At 42.4% G+C, this 24,920-nt stretch overlaps 1 protein-coding gene across 3 annotated transcripts in view; it reads right to left on the bottom strand.

Annotated features, from left to right (window-relative positions):
* The window catches only part of LOC141085975 (uncharacterized oxidoreductase ZK1290.5-like), a 187,328-nt gene that overhangs the window by 41,783 nt on the left and 120,625 nt on the right, over positions 1-24,920 (bottom strand). The window contains exons 7-8 of one of the 3 annotated variants that reach the window (XM_073571667.1): positions 24,275-24,334; positions 18,622-18,726 (exon numbers count right to left, since the gene is read on the bottom strand). In XM_073571667.1, the coding sequence (XP_073427768.1) occupies positions 18,631-18,726; positions 24,275-24,334 (156 nt within the window). In that variant the 3' untranslated portion in view covers positions 18,622-18,630. Of the gene's footprint in view, positions 1-18,462; positions 18,727-24,274; positions 24,335-24,920 lie in introns of those variants that run through there. The other 2 variants (XM_073571666.1, XM_073571665.1) reach the window with 2 other exon arrangements.

The raw sequence follows: 24,920 nt of genomic DNA, 5'->3' as shown, positions 1-24,920 counted from the left end.
TATTATACTCACCGGGGGGGCGGTCCGGTCTTGGTCCGATGGGTGTTGCGGTCCAGCGCCTCCCATCTTCTAATGGTGACATCCTCTTCTTTGCTGCTGTCGTGGCTCCGGCACAGGCGCACTGCTGTGTCCTGTTGAGGGCAGAGCAGAATACTGCAGTGCGCAGGCGCCGGACCTCTCCTGGCGCCCGCACACTGCAGGACTCTGCTCTGCCCTCAACAGGGCAGAGCAGTGCGCCTGCGCCGGAGCCACGACAGGCAGCAAAGAAGAGGACGTCACCTTTAGAAGATGGGAGGCGCCAGACCGGAACGTGACACATTACAGAATGCTGTAGATAAGCCCCTGATGTTGGTGCAGGCAGCCCATAGTCGAAAAATGGGGAGACAGATTCCCTTTAAGAATTATAATGAAATGTTTCCACCTAAGTATTTTACATATAGTATTAGAAATACTAAAGAAACAATCCAAAAAATATTTTTATCTGCTCTATTGTGCTGTGATCCTACCCACATAAGTTCTCCCCTTTTTGAGGAATTCAACATTGTTTCCAGCCTGTCTTAGTCCGTCTGGTATTGGCTCATGAGCAGGAATACCATAGCACCTCCTACCATCTGTCATACAACTTACTGTTGCCCATGTATAAATATTCCTATACATATTCCTATACACAGTATAATACAGTGGGTGAAATAGGCATTGAACTTGTCACCAATATTTCTAAAGGTGCTGTTGACATGGAATTCTCACCAGATGTTGGTAACAACCCATCCAATCCACACAGGCAAAGGAATCAATCCATAGATGTCCATAAATTATGTGTAATAATGAGAAATTACACGGGGGAAAAGTTCTGAACACACTTACTGAAATGTACAAAAAGCCTATGTTAATGATGACTGCTTCAAGACGCCTTAGAAAGTTAGTTGCATGCATTGCTCAGGTGTGATTTTGTACCATTGTTTCACACAAACACTCTCCAAATCCTGAAGGTCCCGTGGACTCCTTCTATGAACTCCGAGCTTTAGCACCTGCCATAATTTTTTTAATGGATTCAGATCAGGTGATTGGCTGAGAAATTCCAGCGGCTTTATCTTATTTCTCTGAATCCAATTGAGAGCTTCCTTGGCTGTGTGTATGGGATCATTGTCTTGCTGAAATGTCCATCCTCTGCACACACATACAGTCATGGCCGAAAGTGTTAGAACCCTTGAAATTGTTCCAGAAAATAAAGTATTTCTCCCTGAAAATTATTGAAATTGTACGTTTTGTTATACATATTCTCACTTCCTTTGTGTGTATTGGAACAACACAAAAAAAACCAGAAAAAAAGTCAAATTGGACATAATTTCACACAAAACTCCATAAATGGGCAGGGCAAAACTGACGGCACCTTTCCAAAATTGTGGGTAAACACCTTTGTTTCAAGCATGTGATGCTCATTCAAACTCACCAGTGGCAAGTAATAAGTGTGAGCAATATGAAAATCACACAAGAGACCAGATATAAAGAGAAGTTGAATCAATCTTTGCATTGTTTGTCTGTGTGTGCCACACTGAGCATGGAGAGCAGGAAGAGAGAGAACTGTCTGAGAACTTGAGAGCAAAAATTGTTGACAAATATCAACAATCTCAAGGTGACAAGTCCATCTTTGGAGATCTTGATGTTTTCTTTTTCCACAGTGTGCAACATAATCAAGAAGTTTACAACCGATGGCAATGTAGCTAATGACACGCCCACCAAGGCCATGGGGTACTCGGAACCGTGTCGGACAGTTCTTTGGGGAAGTCAAGGGGCCGTGACCCGACTCCGTGGCCCTGGCTGTGCTGTAAAATGGGGAATATGTACTGTATAAGGCATTTAACGTGACGCCACTTGTGGTGTTTGGCAACGGATGGCTGACGCTGCTAAAGGAGACCGCTGGGGCTGATGGTGACGCAGCTGGGATGGTTCTGCTCCCCACAGGTGGAGCTGGGCCCCAGGGCTATTTGTTCCATTTATGTCAGGCTTCGTGTAACCTTGTTGTGCAGGACTCAGGGCGCAAGAGATCACTGGACGACACAATGGCTGTAGTTTTCTTTTCCTTTACTTGATGGTTGTTAGTACAGACCGGGGCACTGGTAACAGTTCATACTGTAGAGCCGGGCAGCCTGGAAACAATTTTGGATATACCTGGCCAGGTATGTACGGAGGCCTTGCTTCTGTGCTGTCCTCCCTTTTTCCTTGCTGCCTAACAGCTCACCCTCCTACTGCTGTCTCTCTGTTTTGAAAACAAACTGTTACCCGCATGGCAGGCAGCTCAAGCCTATCACAGGTGCAGCTCCTTTGTGTCGGCTACAGGCTCTGGTATGCTGCTGTGCCACTGGGTAATAGATCGGGCCAGGAGACCTGCAGTCCCCTGCCCTCCAGATTTAGCTGCCGGGACTTCAGCACCCATGCAACTACGGACTCCGGTATGCGGTTCCTAGCGCTCAGCTCTGGGGTGAGTTTAATCACAGCACCACTCCCCAGTTTCTGCTCAACCTTTTTCCCTCTGACACCTGGTAAGGGGATCCCTCCTTGCTTCCAAGCATGACATTACTCCCTGTGAGGGAGGTATTGCCACTGTGGCAACCGGACTCTTTGGTTGCCACAGTAATCTCTCTGGACGTGGATGGCAGAGAAAAATTGATGATATGTTGAAACACAGGATAGTTTGGACAGTGGATAAGCAGCCCAATCCAAATAAATTCAAGCTCTCCTGCAGGTTCAGAGTGCATCAGTGTCAGCGCAAACTATCCGTCAACATTTGAATGAAATTAAACTCTATGTCAGGAGACAAAGGATGACCCCACTGCTGACACAGAGACAAAGAAAAAGCAAGACTGCAGTTTGCCAAAATGTATGCTAGCAAGTCAAAATTCTTCTGGGGAAAGTGTGTTGCATCCTAGGTCATGGGTCCTCAAACAGGACAATGACCCCAAACATAATTCAAGAAGCACCCAGAAAAGGATGGAAACAAAGCGCTGGAGAGTTCTGAAGTGACAGCAATGACTCTGGATCTACAGTACATCCCATTGAACACTTGTGCAGAGATGTTACAATCAATGTTGGAAGAAGGCACCTTCAAATATAGGAAACCTGGAACAGTTTGCAAAACAAGAGTTGTCCAAAATTCCAGTTGAGAAGTGTAAGAAACTTGTTGATGGTTATAGGAAACAATTAATTGCAGTTATTTATTCCAAAGGGTGTGCAACCAAATATTAATTTGAGGGTGCCAACAATTTTGTCCGGACAACTTTTGGAGTTTTGTGTGAAACAATGTCCAATTTATCTTTTTTTCAGTTTATTTTGTGTTGTTCCAATACACACAAAGGAAATAAACATATGTATAACAAAACGTGTAATTACAATAATTTTCTGGGAAAAATGTATCATTTTCTGCAACAATTTCAAGGGTGCCAACACTTTCGGCCATGACTGTTTGTCTTCTACATAACTTTATAGTATATTTTTAAATTCTGTATAAATAGGATTCCATTAGTATTACCTATTTTAGTTTTTCCTTTCTTAAAAATGTACGGTATTCATGCCTTCTTCCACAGTTGGGTCTCATAATCTCGTGGAGTATAGAGAAATATAATAAAAGATGAAATTTGGCAATCAAGATGGAGGCTGAAGAGAAGTAAAGATGAGGCTGAGCTACAGGGAAGTGAGTTTACTATGTATAAAGAAGTGCATATAGTGATATACTATTAGGTGAGGGGTTGCAGAGATGTAAAGAAAAATTGCTGGACTGCTTAAGTGAATGCAGAGACAGAAAACAACCAGGATTTGGCTTCTGGAGCACAATGGAGAGAGGAGCGTTACCGAACTGATCACTCTCACACATCACCAAAACAGGAGACAAACAAGCAGAAGCAGATATACATTCTGCTTTGCTACTAAAAATCTAAGAAAATTCCTTATAAATCTACACTATTCTTGAACTTCAGGACCACAAAGATAAATAGGTTTTTCATCTCCTTCATTCAAGGAATTAAAGCTTTTTTGTGTTTTTACATCCACACTGCGGTAAAAGTCTTTTATTGTGAGGGCCCAGTGGCTGAGCATACCAGATCACGATGTCTAATAATACTACACTGAGGCACAGGAAACGCACATGTAGTTTTGATGCAGATTGAGGCACAGTTTTAAGCCAAAACCAGAAAAGAATCCAGTAGAAAGAAAAAGTAAAAGTTTTTCCTATATAATTCATTTTCTGTTTGACTCCACTCCTGGCTTTGACTCAAAAAAAAAGTGAATCAAAACTTTACTAAAAACTTCATGTGTGAGTTCAGACAAAAAGGATTCCAGTTTAAAGGTATTAAAGCGAAGAAGGGTTATTAACATCTCATTACACAATGGGATATAACTAGGACATGCCATCGCTTAATCCTCAACTGTCCTAAAAATGAAGGGGCTCATCACTAACTAGAAAGTACTGTATATATTTTGGGGTAGAAAGTTAATAAAAGTTTTACATCAATATCCTACTTCTTTTTTAAACAACTTATGCGTATGATTCCTATCCGTAGCCCGATTTGTGTGCCCGCTCAGACAGAAGCTGTGCACTTCTCGGTGTATTGCACGATTGGTGAGTTTCATTAATGCCCCATTAAAGGAATTGAACAATGTATCTTTCATTGATTCTCTTTCTTAACGTCTTCAGGCCATGTTCCCATGTGCAAAAAAGGAACTTTTTATCCTCCGTATTTTTTCTGCAAAAAAATAAGCAACAGTAGTCTGCTTTTATTATTGTTTTGTTGTGTTTTTTTATGTGGTTCCTCACTTTTTTTTAACGTTTTTTTGGTCCAGATTTGACAAAGTTTTTTTTATGCATTTTTTAGTGCAGAAACGCTGGGACTGTGCACTTAAAATGCTGTAGTACTTTTACATGCTTTTTTTCAGGCTTCTCATAGAGGATTAAAGGCAAAAAACACAAAAATGGACATTTCAGCAGGCAATTTAAATGCACAGTTGGCATTTTTTTTATGAAATCACATCTACTGTCCTTGAACTTTAAGATGCAGCTGATATTCTGCACAATAATAAACACAATGGGAAAAAAAAAGTGTTTCTGCTAAGTGGGATTATGGTCTCAATAAATACACTATTAGTAGGCTTTATAAAAATAACACAGATATTTGCATTTGTGCTGATTAAGGTTAGGCTCACATTAGCGTTTGAGTCCGCAGTGTGGTGTTGCGGACTTCTTTCCTTAAGCTCCGCCTACTTCTGTGTGCGTCCTGCGTACCCATCTTTAACATTGTGTACACAGGGACCCAAGAAAATGCAACATGTTGCGTTCGGAGGGCACTTCAAAACGATGCACGCGGACGCATCCGCAAACAACGCATGCCCTGCGTACACAATATTAAAGATGGGTACGCAGGACGTATGCGGAAGTAGGCGGAGCTTACAGGAAGAAGTCTGCAGCACCACGCTGCGGACTCAAACGCTAATGTGAACCCGGCCTAAGAAACACATAGGTCACAAAGGATAGAAGCAGAGAAAAGTAACAGAGCAATAATAGAATGAGCTGGAAAGTCATGAGACAGAAGAGCAGTGGAGGATGAAGAAAAGTGGGTGTTTGCAATAGAGCCGCAAATGTTATATGTACAATATATATGTTAGCTACAAAGCTATATCTTTATATATAAAAATTACTTTCTGCTCTTTTTGCACGGCCAAATGACTGGAGCAATCTGCATCAAATTTGGCATTTCAGTAATTCACGTACTCCTGAAGGTTTTAGACCAGGTTTCAGCTCTGTAGGACCTACCATCCTTGCGGAACACAAATGCATATATTATCAACAATTTTCAGATGGTACCGGAAAGGGCATTGAACGTCACTAAGATCATGAGATCATTAAGATCATGAATTCGTTGAAGATACCTTCTCTGCTCATTACCCTTGATGCAGAGAAGGCCTTCGACAGAATTAATTGTGAGTACTTAAAAGCAACTTTACTCAAATTTGGTCTCAACTGTCAAACATTTTCTAGAATAATGGCTTTATAGTCTGAACCAAGTGCTAGAATTTATTTCAACAATCATTTGTCTGGGCCTTTTCTACATCTAATGGAACTAGACAAGGTTACCCTCTTTCTCCGATTTTATTCGCTTTAGTGATGGAGCCACTGCGCCTGCATTTTGTGAAAGCCCAGAGGCCCCCGCACATCCATTGCTGTGATTCGGTGGCCTCCAGGAAATCCCATCCCAGGTTGATTCGGCGGTGTTCTGTGGTGTGGGGGGGCTCCGCCGGCATTTTGTGAAAGCCTGGAGGCCCCAGCACATTCATTGCTGCAAAGTGGTGGCCTACGGTAAAATGGCTGTTGGGGGCTGCGCATGCTCAGACTGAAATCTCGGCAATAAGATCTTGTCCTGAGATATCGGGAGACGAGATCTCGTTGCCGAGATTTCAATCTGAGCATGCACCGCCCCCGTCGGCCATTTTCCCAGAGGCCACCACATCACAGCATATTGAGATCTCGGCAACGAGATCTCGTCCTGAGATATCAGGAGATGAGATCTCGTTGCTGATATCTCAATCTGAGCATGCACTGCCCCCGGCCGCCATTTTGCCGAAGGAAACCGCATCACAGCAATGGATGTGCAGGGGCTTTTGGGCTTTCACAAAATGCCAGCAGACCCCCCCCCGCACACCAGAGCAACAGAGCACTGCCGTACCAGCCTGGGAAGGGAGTGTGATCATCGCCCTGCAGCGTCGGACCAGGACCACCGCAAAATTGCCCGACTCCTTCTGCCACCACACTACTTGTATATATATTCCGACTATAGGACGCACCCCCATTTTCACCCAAAAACTTTTGTGGAAAAAATTGCGTCTTATAGTCCAAAAAATACAGTAACGGTGAGAAATCTAACAATTTATATTTTAATATTGACAATTTATTAAAAACCAACATAAAAAAGTCCTCTTTTAACTGGGTGAAGAATTCTATCTCATATATGGGGATTTTGCTTAAAAAAATATAAATCAACTATTAATGTAAATATGGATATGATCATATAATCTACCATCAAAGACTTTGACAACTTGGGTAAATCTGAATTGACTTGGTTTGGAAGAATCATGGCATTTAAAATGTTTACTCTTCCAAAACTTTATTATTTTTTCGGAGCCATTCCCCATCAAAATCCCTTCTAACTTTTTAATACAGGAAAGATGTATATCTTTGTACCGTGTTAGATAGTAGATAGAAAAATATTCAGAATTGAGATTCCTCAGTGGTTGATACCTTTTAATGGCTAGCTGAAAAGATGGTAACACATTGCAAGCTTTCGAGACTACTCAGGTCTCTTCATCAGGCATAGACTAATACAAAATCAAGAGTCACATATTTATGCACAATACAACACAGAAAAAATGCAATAGATGAGACAAGTGACGTGAAGCAGAATTATCATTATGGGAGAGGGATAGACATAAACATTGGACCAGTTCATAGATAAGGAGTCCGGATGTTTTATTGTCCTCTGATTGGGGTCTCCTAATGTGTTGTGATGCCCCCACAAGGTCTTAGAAGCAAATTCCTTAATTGATGTAAAAAGACATAAATCCATGCGACACATTCATTCCAGCACTGAGAGTGACAAAGGTCGTCATAAATTTTCTAACTTTTTCTAACTTTTTAATGAAACTCCAAGCTTTATTAAACAACTTGATAGGGAAAAACAAAAGGGAAATAATTGCTAAAGGCATTTTATGGAAAAGTAAGCCTAGGGGTGGCCTGGGTCTCCCTAATTTTTCTTTCTATTTTCACTCTAATCCTATCAAGCAAAGCAAATTTATGTTTGTGATACACCTAATGCTTGGTTTGATCTCAAATTGGCAATAAATACTAATCCTCCCCTTTACAAACTATGTATTAAGCATTTAATTAACTCCTCTTTACCAGAACTAGAAAATGCTATTTTTCAAGCCACAGTTCTCACGTGGAACCAAATATTAAAGGGGTTTAATATATCTAAGCTCCTGCAAAACTTACACGAGGAAAGAGACATAGCAAATCAGAAGAACTATACTACATTTCTAATTGGAGGTATTTGCTAATATTATTACACCTACTACATAGAGGGATAGGATCTTGGAGGTGGGAATACCCCTTTAATTTAAATCTCTTCGGAACACAACTAGAGAGATGTAAACTTTCTGTGCATAACAGCTCAGATATATCAGCTTCATATCAGCAGCAAATAAAGTTTTGAACCACAAAGACTAACAACAAACAGATTGTGCGCTTGTTGATGTAGGAGCATGGTAGCCATTCCCTTTCCTCCCCCCCTATTAATCTACTCTGCACTGTTTGCGGAATTGATTTGTTTACCTGTTTAACTATGAAAATTTTTTAATAAATATGATTTTGGAAAAAAAAAAAAATCGAACAGATTGTGAGAACCAGATAATAAGTAAAGTATAAATCTGCAATCATAGCTGAAGTTGTGATTCTCAGACCATCTGTAAAAGAAAGTTTTTCCCACAAGCATTTGCATACAAAATAAGTTGTTCCATTGTGTACTCGCTTGAATTGTCTGTAGCATACAGTTGTGTGAAAAAGTGTCTGTCCTTTCCTGATCTCCTATTCTTTTGCACGTTTGTCACACTTAAATGTTTCAGATCGCCAAACAAATTTAAATATTAGGCAAAGATAACACAAGGAAACACAAAATGCTGTTTTAAAATAAAGGGCTTTATTATTAAGGGAAAAAGAAATCCAAACCTACAGGACCCTGTGTGAACCGCCAAACCTACCAGCCTGGGATGGGAGTCAGATGTCGGACCACCGAACACCCCCCCCCCATCCAGCCCTGGGCTGGCAGAATCGCCCGACTCTTGCTGCCGCCACACTCCTGGTAAGTACACCCGGACTATAAGACGCACCCCCATTTTCACCCAAAATTTTTGAGGAAGAAAATGTGTCTTATAGTCCGAAAAATACGGTACCAATCCCCTAAGACTATGTGCATACGGTGAGTATTTGCAACAGATTTTTCCGCACCAAAACCCAGAGTGCTAGTTGGAAAACTCCGTGGAAAATATGTGTATTTTTTAAGTGTTTTTTTCCTATTCATTTGAAAGGGTGAAAACATTGCAAAAATGCTGAAAGAATTGACCTGCTGCAGATTTGAAGAAAAAAAAAATATTTTGTTGATGGTTAATATCTAGTCGGGAAAAATAAACAGCGTGTCCATGAGATTTAAGGGGAAGAGGGGCCTAACACTAGGGAAGCAGGGAGTGGAGACCCCTAGGAAGATCTAACGAAACCTTGTCAGCCCTAAGAGACCCTAAATAGGTTCCGCACCTATCGCAAAGCAGGATACCTAGTCTCTATCAGACTGTAGCGGTATGCCCTGCTTAAAGAGGGAAGGGATGAATGCTGATCGAACCCCACTAACCATAAAGACAGCTAGGATACAAGGGAGACACTTAGCTTGAGTAGACTCAGAGAAACCCCGACGCCCTACAAACTCCAGGGAGGTCGCTAGCAGACTGCTACAGCTCTAAGCCTCAACAGAGAAGTGTAAACAGAAGATATTACCCGCAACTCCCAACAGCAAGTTGGGAGTTATAAACACCCAGATCCAGGTGTGACCATTAGAGCTGGAGGAGGTCGCCACTGGGTCCTAGCGTTAGAAGGGCCAGGCAGATGTCTGCAAAGCAAACTGCTGAAACTTTCTGCAGATCGATGCAGTGCAATGGTCTGCAGCCTCTGACACATCCGTGACAGTATGGATCACAGATTTAGAATATGTGTGTACAATAATATGGGTCACTAATAGGGCCCTGCTCATCAGCCATAATGCCTAGACAGTTATCCTTTAAGACTTTTAATGTCAGAGGTAAATCACTATATAACTTAGGTCAGTGACCTATATTCTATAGGTAACCTTGGCACATTCTTATCAGAGGAGCCAGAGATCCCATTCACATGACACTATTTGCAGGGATCTCATTCTGCACTGTTTGCGTCTGCTGATATTCCTGGGATTAGGTCAGTAAATCTTTTCTCTATTCACAAGCAAACAATGGATTTTTTTGTTAGAGATCTAGGAGAATCCAGCTTTTCAGCCCAGTGACAATATACCAGGAGAATAACATCCCTGACTCATTCTAGGTTATCACCGAACATTACTGCCCTGCGTGTCCGGCTGCGGAAGTCATGACATAATCCGAGAATACATTTATATGATGACATAATTTACAGTTTCCTGATAATGACAGCACAAAATGTGCTTTCACGTGTAAAACAATGTCATCATTTCCAGTTTAAGTAACAGAATTTTTAGTAAGAGTACAACTACATACCTTCAAAGCTAAAAATAAAGGTGAAACTGGTAAAGGGATGAAAGGTCCAGTGGGCGGAGCTTAGTGATGGACAGCTATCTTTGTATGCATGCTAACCACTAACAGGACCGCCTACTGGACCCCACAGCACAGAAAGAGAAATGAACAATGAATAAAAGGCAAGCTACTCTGAACCTTTCCCAAAAAACTATATATCACAAGCTCAACTCCTCCTGCTCTACAACGCTCGCAGATCGTTGATTTTTCTAAATTTTTAATTTCAGAAACATATCATGTGAATAACATCAATTATACAAATACCCACCAGCCACAACATTACTCTGTAGTTATTACACTCTCTCTTTATATAATTTGCATGTCAAAAATAATAGCCCGTCCATATTTCAGTGCTGCAACATCAGAAAAGGCCCATACACAAAATGTGGCACATCATGCTGAAAAAATGCCGCCCCTTTAACTATTACTAGACTTGACACTTGAAAAATCTAGGTTTAAATCTTTCCGAGGAAAAAATATTATAGAGTTATTCTATTCACAACTCTTGGATGATGTATAATGAGAAGTATGAAAATGCCAATAGAAGGGGCTAAAAGTGCTAACTGAGCTGACAACAAATCGGCCCAACAGGTATTTTGCTTATTGTAGTCTTAATATTAAAGGGGATTTCAGGGATGTGAAAAAAGTTTGTTGTCACTCTATATAACTGCAGACAGCTGCATTGTGAATGTGTGCAATGTGCGCACTGTCACGATTCACTGTATTAGCAGCGCGAGTGGGAGAATCGTGACAGTGCGCACATTGCACACCTCCACGATTCAGCAGTCTGCAGTCATATAGAGTGACGGCAAACTATTCTGCCAAGAAAATGTCTTAAAATGTTTTCTTACATCTGAATCAGTCTAATTCTATCTGAGCAAATCCATTAACCAATGTGAGAGTCCTCACCAATCCCCCCTCACAACCACTGCTGGCAAAATATTTTTGGAAAGAACACCGAGATAGCGTCAATGAAATCTCGGACTTTTAAGGCACATAATATAAAAGTCATACACTTCATGCACTGACTAATGTGTATGGAGGCCTCCTGAATGTGACACTATGCAAGGAGACATAAGATGTGTGCTGATGGAATTTGCCAGTCCGATCCTTTCGCTCAGCGGGGAGATAATCCGCTGCCAGTTGCTTTCTCATATAGAGCACTGGAATGCTTTGTCGAGACGAGCGTTCTTGTGTTTGGGGGAGTTGGGAGAGATAGCTGTAGGCTGAATAGCAGTTCGGCAGACAGCTATCTAATGTGTTTGGCCAGCCTTAGGCTGCAAGAACATGTTTTTTGAACATATTTGGCAAACACAAAGCAATTCTAAAAAAAAAGAAATAAAAAACACATTACGCTATAATTCAATGCTCAGATATTTTCTGAATTTAAACAAATAATACGCCCAGGCTGCAGTAATCATATTACTGCATATACATTACATGGAAATATATTAGGAATTGCAGAACAGGACCTGGGTAATCTGGCTACAATTAAGCTAAGCAGCACTCAATGTCAGGCAGAAGCTGCATAGGCAAACAAGATATTAGCATGTGTTAAAAAAAAGAGATGACAGAGCACATTCATTCCTGTGAAGTAAAGGGGATTCTGGCAGCTAATTAGGAAAGGGTTCTTTACAGTTAAGGCCTCATTACATTTAGCGATGCACCAGCGATCCCGACCACGATATGACCCGGTCAGGATCACTGGTGCATCGCTAAATGGTCGCTAGTGAGCTGCCAAACAGGCAGATCTCACTAGCGATGCAGCAGTGGTCGGTGGTCTATACTTACCGTCAGACGCAGCGATGATGTCTTCTTCCGCCTGCATCCATGGCTCGCTCGTCGGCGCCAGCAGGAAGCCGACGATGAGAAATGGACCAGGCCGATCTCGCTCGATCAACGAGGGAGCCGGTCGGAAGTGAGTATCACATGTAGCGATACCGCTAGGGATATCGCTGCTGCGTCACAAAATCGGTGACGCTTTAGCGATATTGCTAGCGATATCGCTATGTGTATAGGGCCCTTTAGAGTACACAGACTGTGAAATACAGACCACAAGAGATAGTAATAGCCGATACTATATCAGCAACTCAATAATAGGGCTGGATGCAGTGGCGTAACTAGAGTAATGGGCCCCGATGCAAGATATGGATCGGGCCCCCCATTCTGATTATATATACAGTGCCATTCGAAAATATTCGGCTCCTTGGAACTTTTCAACCTTTTCCCACATATCATGCTTCAAACATAAAGATAGCAAATATCAATTTTTTGGTGAAGAATCAACAACAAGTGGGACACAATTGTGAAGTTGAACGAAATTTGTTGGGTTATTTTAAATTTTTGTGGAAATTCAAAAACTGAAAAGTGGGGTGTGCAATATTATTCTGCCCCTTTAACTTAATACTTTGTTGCGCCACCTTTTGCTGTGATTACAGCTGCAAGTCGCTTGGGGTATGTCTCTATCAGTTTTGTACATCGAAAGACTGAAATTCTTGCCCATTCTCTCCTTGGCAAACAGCTCGAGCTCAGTGAGGTTTGATGGAGATCGTTTGTGAACAGCAGTTTTCAGCTCTTTCCACAGATTCTTGATTGGATTCAGTTCTGGACTTTGACTTGGCCATTCTAACACCTGGATACGTTTATTTGTGAACCATTCCATTGTAGATTTTGCTTTATGTTTGGGATCATTGTCTTGTTGGAAGACAAATCTCTGTTCCAGTCTCAGGTCTTTTGCAGACTCCAACAGGTTTTCTTCAAGAATGGTCCTGTATTTGGCTCCATCCATCTTCCCATCAATTTTAACCATCTTCCCTGTCCCTGCTGAAGAAAATCAGGCCCAAACTATGATGCTGCCACCACTATGTTTGACAGTGGGGATTGTGTGTTCAGGGTGATGAGCTGTGTTGCCTTTATGCCAAACATATAGTTTGTCATTGTTGCCGAAAAGTTTGATTTTGGTTTCATCTGACCAGAGTACCTTCTTCCACATATTTGGTGTGTCTCCCAGGTGGCTTGTTGCAAACTTTAAACGACACTTTTTATGGATATCTTTGAGAAATGGCTTTCTTCTTGCCACTCTTCCATAAAGGCCAGATTTGTGCAGTGTACGACTGATTGTTGTCCTATGGACAGACTGTCCCACCTCAGCTGTGGATCTCTGCAGTTCATCCAGAGTGATCATGGGCCTCTTGGCTGCATCTCTGATCAGTCTTCTCCTTGTTTGAGATGAAAGTTTAGAGGGACGGCCGGGTCTTGGTAGATTTGCAGTGGTATCATACTCCTTCCATTTCAATATGATCGCTTGCATAGTGCTCCTTGGGATGTTTAAAGTTTTGGAAATCATTTTGTATCCAAATCTGGCTTTAAACTTCTCCACAACAGTATCTCGAACCTGCCTGTTGTGTTCCTTGGTCTTCATGATGCTCTCTGTGCTTCAAACAGAACCCTGAGACTATCACAGAGCAGGTGCATATATACGGAGACTAGATTACACACAGGTGGATTATATTTATCATCATTAGACATTTAGGACAACATTGGATCATTCAGAGATCCACAATGAACTTCTGGAGTGAGTTTGCTGCACTGAAAGTAAAGGGGCTGAATAATATTGCACGCCCCACTTTTCAGTTTTTGAATTTCTACAAAAATTTAAAATAACCAATAAATTTCATTCAACTTCACAATTGTGTTCCACTTGTTGTTGATTCTTCACCAAAAATTTACTTTTGCTATCTTTATGTTTGAAGCATGATATGTGGGAAAAGGTTGAAAAGTTCCAGGGAGCTGAATACTTTCGAAAGGCACTGTATGTCCATCATCCTGGTATATATGCCCTCCATCCTGGCATTTACGAGGGGCGCCTGAAAACTTTGAGGCCCACCCATGAAATCTTTTTTGCATGGTCTTGTTTTGCAATGCAATATGTTATTTAGTTAGTTGAATGGTCTCATGAGCAATCTGGATTTATTTTTATTTTTTTTGGTTCCGTTATAGCATTTTAAAGTTGGGTCGCAAGGCTGAAATATGGAAATGGAGAAATTGGCAAAGTTCACACAACGGCTGTTGCAATGGCTGCAATTCCACCTTCCACCAAGGTGCTTTTTCATCTGTGGGAATAGGTGATAGTCCGAGGGAGCCAAATCAGGGGAATAGGGTGGGTGCTGAAGCAGTTGGAAACCACAGGAGTGAATTGCAGCAGCCGATGTGTGAACTTTGCCAACTTCTCCATTTCCATATTTCAGCCTTGCAACCCAACAATAAAATGCTGTAACGGAAACAAAAAAAATCAAAATAAATCCAGATTGCTCATGAGACCATTCAACTAACTAAATAACATATTGCATTGCAAAACAAGACCATGCCAAAAAGATTTCATGGGTGGGCCTCGAAGTTTTCAGGCGCCCCTCGTATTAGCTGCTACTTATATTCCAAATCATAAAAGGGGTCAAATTCTGCAGCAGGATGGTGCTCCATCTCATACATCCATCTCTACAACAAAGTTCCTCCAGGCAAAAAAGATCAAGGTGCTCAAGGACTGGCCAGCCCAATCACCAGACATGAACATCATTGAGGATGTTTGGGGTAGGATGAAAGAGGAAGCTTGGAAGACAAAGAATCTAGATGAACTCTGGGAGGCATGTAAGACTGCATTCTTTGCTATTCCTGATGACTTCATTAATAAATTGTACGAATCATTGTTGAACCGCATGGATGCAGTCCTTCAAGCTCATGGAAGTCACCATACAAAATATTAAATATGACTGTAATAGCATCACAACTTCATTCACCAATGTTATGCAACATATATTTGTATTTTAAGATAATTATTTGTTTGAATATCACATTACTTTCTGTGGCCGACAAAACTTTTGTCTTGCCAAAATCTGACCATTCTGTGTCCATTAAATGATCAATATTTCTGCATTGATGGCAATTTATTTTCTTAACCTAAACCACATTTCGGAGGGTTTCAGCTATCAAAAGAATAATTTGTACAACCAATGGATGAATTTAACGTCAGGTTATAAGCTTTTATTTACATAACATGAATAAGCGACATAACTTCTGTCAGGGAGTGTACAGTATAATGCACAGCCCATAGTCTTTCCTATAGTATAATTCATGCCACATAGTCCTTCATATATTATAATCTACCCTCATTTTCCCCCATATAGTATAATGCATAGCCCATAGTCCTCCATACAGTATAATGCACAGCCCTTAGTCACATATTTAGTACAATGCAGAGCCCATAGTCATACATGTGGTATAATGCAAAGCAGATACTCATCCATGTGTATAATGCGCCCCTCATTGTACTCAATACAGTATAATGCACCCCGACATAGTATAATGCGCCTGTTATAGTCCTTCAAATAGTATAGAGCCCCCCATAGTTCTTCATATAGTATAATGCACAGCCCATAGTCCTCCATATAGTATAATGTGCCCTCATAGTCCTCCATATAGTATAATGCACAGCCCATAGTCATCCATGTAGTATAATGCACAGCCCATAATCATCCATGTAGTATAATGCATAACCCAGTCATCCATGTAGTATAATGCACAGCCCATAGTCATCCATGTAGTATAATGCACAGCCCATAGTCATCCATGTAATATAATGCACAGCCCATAGTCATCCATGTAGTATAATGAATAGTACATAGTCATACATGTAGTGTAATGTGCAACCCATACTCATATATGTAGTATAATGTATAATGCACAGCCCATAGTCATACATGTAGTATAATGCACAGCACATTCACACATAATATAATGCACAGCCCATACTCATACATGTAGTAAAATGCACAGCCCATAGTCATACATGTAATAAAATGCACAACCTATAGTCATACATGCCATGGGCACCATGAACTCATTGATTAAAAAAAAAATACCCTCCCCGAACTCCCTCACTGTGCAGCGTCCTCTCCTGAAGCCAGCAGCTGACTTTAGCGCGCAGGCAACAGAAACATACTGTATGATATAATTTAAATGCACTCACGTGCATGCCGACGTCAGCTGCTGGCCTCTGATTGGCTGGCAGCGTGTATTGCTGCGCATGGGCCCGATGGGTCTGTGCGCCTCAATACAATTCAGCTGGATGTGCGTTTGAGGACACATATCCAGCTGAAATTTGCTGGTGTCGGAGGTCCCCTCATGCGACAGCCCTGGTCGCAGTGGCGACAGCAGGCGTTACACCACTGGCTGGATACTTTTCTCACAACAAATGACATTGTGGGTTGTAAACATGGGAATGTTTAGTTTGCAAAAGAGAAGACTGAGAGGAGACTTAATAGCTGTCTACAAATATCTAATGGGCTGTCACATTGTAGAAGGATCAACTTTATTCTCATTTGCACAAGGAAAGACTAGAAGCAATGGGATGAAACTGAATGGGAAGAGACACAGATTAGATATTAGAAAAAACTTTTTGACAGTTAGAGTGATCAATGAGTGGAACAGGCTGCCACGAGAAGTGGTGAGTTCTCCTTCAATGGAAGTCTTCAAACAGAGGCTGGACAGACATCTGACTGGGATGATTTAGCGAATCCTGCTTTGAGCAGGGGGTTGGACCAGATGGCCCAGGAGGTCCCTTCCAACTCTATGATTCTATGATTAAATAATCTAGCGATAGAGAACGTGTAACTGGTGGAGAAAGGTTAAATTTTATATACCTAAGTCTGTTCTTAACTAATGTAACTATGCAACATTGTGAAAATGCCACCCAATGTGAACGCCTTAACACAATGTTTGCATCAAAACATAACATGTTGTAAAAAGTTTGTGAAGCTTGCATACAAAAATATATATGTTGATCCAAGCGAAGTATGAGAAGTCCATCAGCAGGTGAAGATGTGAGAAGCTCAGACATGCTGCATAGTGTTCAGAGGAAGAAGAGGCGAGTAAAACCTCCCTGACTTTAGTTTCCCTTGGAATCTGTATACCTTTACTCATAGGCAATCCATTTAAGGGTTAATTCCCATGTTGCACTTTTATGACATATTAACAGCAAACACTATGCAACAGCACCAGCAATTAATGAACACACGAATCCCACTATTGCTGCACATGTAAAAGGTTCTCAGTCCACATTATTTATCAGAAAATCTATAAGTCATCCACCAGCGACAAGGACCCTAATACTATTTCTTACCCCGTTAATTAGAGGTCTCGTTAGGCAGATGTAAGTCTCTATAGTTAGGGTCCATCCAATGAGATCACCTTATCCCTGCCTGGTGACTTATACATTTTCTTATTAAAAAAAAGTGTTGACTAAGTACCTAACGTTTTTTATGTGTATAATGATAGTAGAATTCATGTCTTCATTAACTGCTGCTGCACAGTATTTGTACAGTGTGTGCAGGAATATTGGCCACGGCGCACATGCACCTGAGCATTAAAGGGGTTGTCCAGTCTTAGGTTATAAGAGTGCAGTCACTCTATGTGACTGCAGACTTGTGGATCCTCACATTGTGCGAGTGCACTTCACACTGTGAGGATTCTCAAATGCCGAGAGCGGGTGGTCACGTGACCGTAAATTTGAGATTTGCATTCTTCCGGCCACACTCCGACTAGACTTTTCCAACCTCGCTCAAAACAGTTGATTTGCATGAGCCCGCGCCCATCTAGTCAGCTCATGACCACATGTATGCAAATCTCATACTTACAGTCAAGCGGCCGCCACTCCCAGGGCTGGGGAATTCTGACAATGTGTGCGATGTGAGGATTCACATGTCTGGAGTCACATAGAGTGACTCCAGACTTGTTGCCTAAGGCCGGATAACTCCATTTAATTCAATATTATAGGAGTGCTGGCCATTTTTGCATCATGCCATAGGTCTCAGGCAGGTATTGTCACACCCTGTCCCATCCTGGCTCTGCCCTCTTTGACAGACCTGGTCAAAAGTGGAATGAACATGTCAAAAATTGCACTTTTTGATCAACTTTGCGTTGACCTAAAATTTTGAGACTTTTCAAAGTGTTTTACTCCACAATATTAGTGTAAACTCTTTGATGAATTAGGTTGAGAGTTTAATAAAAAAAAGACAGAACAAATTTTGAATAGATGAAATACACTTTATGAACAATGTAAGAAGTGATAGGAAGAAGAGTTCAAGTATTCATATCTGCTTTGATGCATGATATATGGTATGCTGTACTATATTGCTGTACTGAGAGAGTCAAAGAAGAAGAAGCGCTAACGGATGCTCAAACCTTTGCCAGCTACAGCACATTGGTGGGATCCCAGGACACGTGCCGCCCATCATGCAAGGAATCTAAGGTGAGAATGTCCTCATCCGCTAGTCTGAAACCCAACACCTGAGGAGATGCAGGTAGGTTAGTGTGTAGGGAGAACGCACACATGGGTTATTGTACACTGTCTGGGTATGTGCACACATTAAGTATTGGCTGCAGACACCAAAAAGGTTTTTTTTTATCATCTAGAAAAACCTTTCTTAAGATACAATTATTTTTGAGGCGCTTTTTACGTGTTTTTGTTATGCATTTTTCTCCCATGCATTAGAATGGATGAAATATGTAAAAAAGAATTGACAAGTTGAAAATATAAAACTGCTTCAAATCTGCGAGAAAAAAATGAGCAGAGTGTGCATAAGATTTCAGAAATCTCATTCGCTTTGCTGAGGAAAAATCATTTTAAAAATACAGCAAAAATACAATGTGTGAACATACGTTTTGAAGGATTACATATCCTATGACACAATGGATTCTGGACACACAACACAATCATTTTAGGAATGAATGAAATATTAGTTTAGTGAGTAAACCACCAGTAACAATGCGAGGTGTACAAGAGTCCGCGAGTTACTGCTGATACTGACAAACGGTTTAATAGAAGTGTGAACCATATGTATGTGAATACCAAGAATGTAAGCAAGTGTCAAATATGGCAAAGAGATCACAAGGATGCCGTCCCGGAGCTTAACCCTTCTGCTACAGTGCAGAGAAAATAAGGCTAAATGTGGACTTGATGTAATGTAGACATACACATCCAGCTCACAGAAACAATACATAGAAGCAGAACATTAGTAACACTTGCCGAGTTCTAATCTATTGCATTGAGAAGAGACAGTGTCGGCCCTGCATGTGATGACCCAGCATGTGACGGCCCTGCATGTGATGACCCTGCATGTGACAGCCCTGCATGTGATGACCCTGCATGTGACAGCCCTGCATTTGAAGACCCTGCATGTGACAGCCCTGCATGTGAAGGCTCTGCGTCTGCAGGCCCTGCATGTGAAGGCCCCACATGTGACGATCCTGCATGTGGTGGCCCTGCATGTGACGGCCCTGCATGTGATGACCCTGCATGTGACAGCCCTGCATGTGATGACCCTGCATGTGACAGCCCTGCATGTGATGACCCTGCATGTGACAGCCCTGCATGTGAAGGCTCTGCGTCTGCAGGCCCTGCATGTGAAGGCCCCACATGTGACGATCCTGCATGTGGTGGCCCTGCATGTGACGGCCCTGCATTTGAAGGCCCTGCATGTGACAGCAATGCATGTGATGACCCTGCATGTGACAGCCCTGCATGTGAAGGCCCTGCGTCTGCATGCCCAGCATGTGATGGCCCCGCATGTGATGGCCCTGCATGTGATGATCCTGCATGTGTCCTGCATGTGACGATCCTGCATGTGACGGCCCTGCATGTGACAGCCCTGCGTCTGCAGGTCCCGTATGTGATGGCCCCGTATGTGACGACCCCAAATGTGACAACCCTGCATGTGACGATCCTGCGTCTGCAGGCGCCTGCGTGTGCAGGACCTGCATGTGACGGCTCTGCATGTAGGCCTATGCTCGGACATATTCTGGACATTGGTGGAAGACCCCGCTACCCACCGGTGTAGCCCTTATGTCATGTCAAATGTAGTTGTCATAAATGACATTACAGTAATGTGATAACTTGTAATACTTCTCTATTAGTAATTGAAGCAATGCTATGTGATTGTAAGCAGCCTGGCAATGGGAACTGACATTTTGCGATAAAGCAATTCTCCCTTAGTGTTGTTTTAAGGGCAAGACAGAAAAACCAAAAGAAATTACAGAAGCTGTATATGTTCCTGTTGTGTTTGGGAGAATTGTGAACGGAACTGTATATCTTATCTTATCAGCCAACAATGGCCGCATACAGTTGTGGCCAAAAGTATTGACACCCCTGCAATTCTGTCAGATAATACTCAGTTTCTTCCTGAAAATTATTGCAAACACAAATTCTTTGGTATTATTATCTTCATTTAATTTGTCTTAAATGAAAAAACACAAAAATAACTGTCCTAAAGCCAAATTGGATATAATTCCACACCCAACATAAAAAAGAGGGTGGACAAAAGTATTGGCACTGTTCGAAAAAAATCATATGATGCTTCTCTAATTTGTGTAATTAACAGCACCTGTAACTTACCTGCGGCACCTAACAGGTGTTGGCAATAACTAAATCACACTTGCAGCCAGTTGACATGGATTAAAGTTGACTCAACCTCTGTCCTGTGTCCTTGTGTGTACCACATTGAGCATGGAGAAAAGAAAGAAGACCAAAGAACTGTCTGAGGACTTGAGAAACCAAATTGTGAGGAAGCATGAGCAATCTCAAGGCTACAAGTCCATCTCCAAAGACCTGAATGTTCCTGTGTCTACCGTGCGCAGTGTCTTCAAGAAGTTTAAAGCCCATGGCACTGTGGCTAACCTCCCAAGATGTGGAAGGAAAAGAAAAATTTACAAGAGATTTCAACGCAAGTTTGTGCGGATGCTGGATAAAGAACCTCGACTATCATCCAAACAAGTTCAAGCTGCCCTGCAGTCCGAGGGTACAACAGTGTCAACCCGTACTATCCGTCGGCATCTGAATGAAAAGGGACTGTATGGTAGGAGACCCAGGAAGACCCCACTTCTTACCCTGAGACATAAAAAAGCCAGGCTGGAGTTTGCCAAAACTTACCTGAAAAAGCCTAAAACGTTTTGGAAGAATGTTCTCTGGTCAGATGAGACAAAAGTAGAGCTTTTTGGGCAAAGGCATCAACATAGAGTTTACAGGAGAAAAAAAGAGGCATTCAAAGAAAAGAACACGTCCCTACAGTCAAACATGGCGGAGGTTCCCTGATAATTTGGGGTTGCTTTGCTGCCTCTGGCACTGGACTGCTTGACCATGTGCATGGCATTATGAAGTCTGAAGACTACCAACAAATCTTGCAGCATAATGTAGGGCCCAGTGTGAGAAAGCTGGGTCTCCCTCAGAGGTCAGCAGGACAATGACCCAAAACACACTTCAAAAAGCACTAGAAAATGATTTGAGAGAAAGCACTGGAGACTTCTAAGGTGGCCAGCAACGAGTCCAGACCTGAATCCCATAGAACACCTGTGGAGAGATCTAAAAATGGCAGTTTGGAGAAGGCACCCTTCAAATATCAGGGACCTGGAGCAGTTTGCCAAAGAAGAATGGTCTAAAATTCCAGCAGAGCATTGTAAGAAACTCATTGATGGTTACCGGAAGCGGTTGGTCGCAGTTATTTTGGCTAAAGGTTGTGCAACCAAGTATTAGGCTGAGGGTGCCAATACTTTTGTCTGGCCCATTTTTAGAGTTTTGTGTGAAATGATCAATGTTTTGCTTTTTTCTTCATTCTCTTTTGTGTTTTTTTATTTAAGACAAATTAAATGAAGACAATAATACCAAAGAATTTGTGTTTGCAATCATTTTCAGGAAGAAACTGAGTATTATCTGACAGAATTTTAGGGGTGTCAATACTTTTGGCCACAATTGTACATGAGTTTATAAAGTATGCCCATCACCTTTAAGATCATAAGAATGGAGTTCCTGTAAAACATTTACATCCTCAGACGTGCCCCTGCATACATCACAAAAAGTGCTTTATACTTGTCCCGGTGCTGTATGTTAATTTGCATGGCCTGGTCTGATGGGTGTTTCCAGATTGTAATCAGCATTGCCCCGGTCCCTTCAAATGCCTCCCCGGAATTTGAAGGGACCGGAGCAGCGTCTGAAGGGGCCGGGGATGCATCTGAAGGGACCAGGGCAGCATCTGAAGGGACTGGGGAGGTATTTGAAGGGACCGGGGTGGCGCCTGAAGGGACCAGGGCGGCATTTGAAGGGACCGGGGCGCCATCTGAAGGGACCAGGGCAGCATTTGAAGGGACCAGAGTGGTGTCTGAAGGTACCGGGGAGGCATTTGAAGGGACCTGGGAGGCGTCTGAAGGGACCGGGGGAGCATTTGAAGAGACCGGAGCGGCATCTGAAGGTACTGGGGAGGCATTTGAAGGGACTGGGGTGGCATCTGAAGGGACGGGGAGGCATTTGAAGGGACAGGGGCGGCGTCTGAAGGGACCGGGGCAGAATTTGAAGGGACCAGAGCGGCCACTGAAGGAACCGGGGAGGCATTTGAAGGGACCGGGGAGGTGTCTGAAGGGACTGAGGTGGCATTTGAAAGGACCGGGGCGGTGTCTCAAGGGACTGGGGAGGCATTTGAAGGGACCGAGGCTGCGCTCATCACAATCTGGGAACACCCATCGGACCAGACCATGCAAATTAACATGCAGCACGGGACAAATATAAAGCACTTTTTCTGAGGTATACAGGGGCACATCTGAGGATATAAATGGACTGCAGGAACCCCATTCTTATGATCTTAAAGGAGATGGGAATAGTTTATAAGTGACAAAACTGATGACAGGTTCCCTTTAAAGAAAGCATGTAGTGTAAATGGCCTAAGCTGTGGAAATGTCATTGTCGGTTTGTAATTTTACGTTAAGATAAGTTTGAATTACTGAAATCTGATTCATAAATGTATTTTGTAGATCGATACTCAAATTTATAATGTATACATTTCATGGTGGGACATATGTACTTTATCACAGTATACAAATGTGTAACATTTGGCAACGTGGGCGGTCACATCAAGGCAAGCATGCTTTCATGCCATCATAAGCTGATTAGAGTCTCATCTATGTCTTTAAATAGTGATATAGAAAAAAAGCGAATCGAATCTAGTCGGCATTTGACCACAAGTATGCAATTTTCAATCTTGCAATCATGTGCCTGCACACTTGCTCTAGAAGTCAATGGGAATCCTGACAGTGTGTACAGTGCGCACTCTAATGATTTGGCAAGTTACAGTCAGAGAGAGCGACTGTAGAGATTTCTCTTGAGCCGGAAAACCTACTGGCGTACAGCATGCAATGATTCTCCATGCGAGAGAATCGGATGCTATAAGCAAATGATCCTCGGCTCAAACTCTGCTGCGAGCGGGAGCCGAGTGTCATCTTATTGTGATCCGGTCCTCTTGCATGCGAAAATCGGATCACAGGTTCGGAGAAGATGGAGAACTTAATTTCTTCATCTCCTCCATTCTGTGAGTCGGAGTATATCGGACTACACTCGGATTATATGTTTTGCACGCACCCATAGACCTGTGTGTCGGTGTGCCCCGACTGATACACGCCGCTCATTGCAGCTCGCAGCGATTAGTTTCTAGTGTCGACTCGGCATAAGAAAAAAATGCTCGTGTGCAATGCTCCATGACAGCATTGGTGCGGGAGCCATCTGATGACACATCAGGCAGCACACATCTGAGTGATACACTGGCTACTCGCCAGTGTGAGCGACCCCTTAAGGTACGGTAACTTTCGAGTGTCTAACATTACATGTAGTGAGCTGATATAATGATTCTTATGAATTTCGCGGCTCACAATTACAAGCGGATTAAATACGAGGCCTAATAGAGGAGTTGCTGTATGCAAAAGCCTAACACTGCAAAGAATGTTTTTTTTTTAGCACCAAAATTTTTAGAAAGTCACATCTTGTACAATCATGTCAGTGGTCAGCAGCTCGCAGCCTTACCTGGCAATTCTCCTGGATTCTGCTCTCTTTCGTTGACTTTGGGATGGTGACGACACCATTCTAAGAAGTATAAAGAATTTTACAATAAACGTGTATCTGTGCACTTCCCTATTAATACCAAGTGTGGAATGTCATCATCATATCTGAGTGTATTTATATAGGATCACACAAATGCACAACACAGGTGTACTATGACACAATACAAATGCTGGAGGACTAGAGGTGGTGGGAATAGATTGGTATTGCCCGGTCCAGGTAATTACTCTGTGTCCATCAGACGGAGAACTGCTTCCTATGACCCGGCATCCACAGCTCTATTAATTAGCTGGCCTGGCATAACATGGCATTGAATGTACATCACACGACCCAGGCCAGCAAACGAAAAGCTGCGGGAAGTGGAAGCCAATCCTCAGGGCTCCCATCCGGTGACAAAAGATCACTGAGCTGGCGGCTGGACTGGGTCCTGCCAATCAATTTGCACCAACTCTAGCTAAGACATAGTGGATGAGTGCATGCTCATTGTTAGGCCGGGGTCACACTTGTGAGTGCAATGTGAGAAACTCGCGTGAGTCTCACATCAATACCCGGTACTGCCACCGGCACTCGGGACCGGAGTGTGCGGCTGCATGTCTTTCTATGCAGCTGA

The sequence above is a fragment of the Dendrobates tinctorius genome, unplaced genomic scaffold, assembly GCF_039654945.1.
Source record: "Dendrobates tinctorius isolate UK_male_01 unplaced genomic scaffold, ASM3965494v1 ptg000029l, whole genome shotgun sequence".
Classification (NCBI taxonomy): Eukaryota; Metazoa; Chordata; class Amphibia; order Anura; family Dendrobatidae; genus Dendrobates; species Dendrobates tinctorius.
Note: the sequence above shows the minus strand (reverse complement) of the source record. Positions and strands in the feature narration are given on the sequence as shown.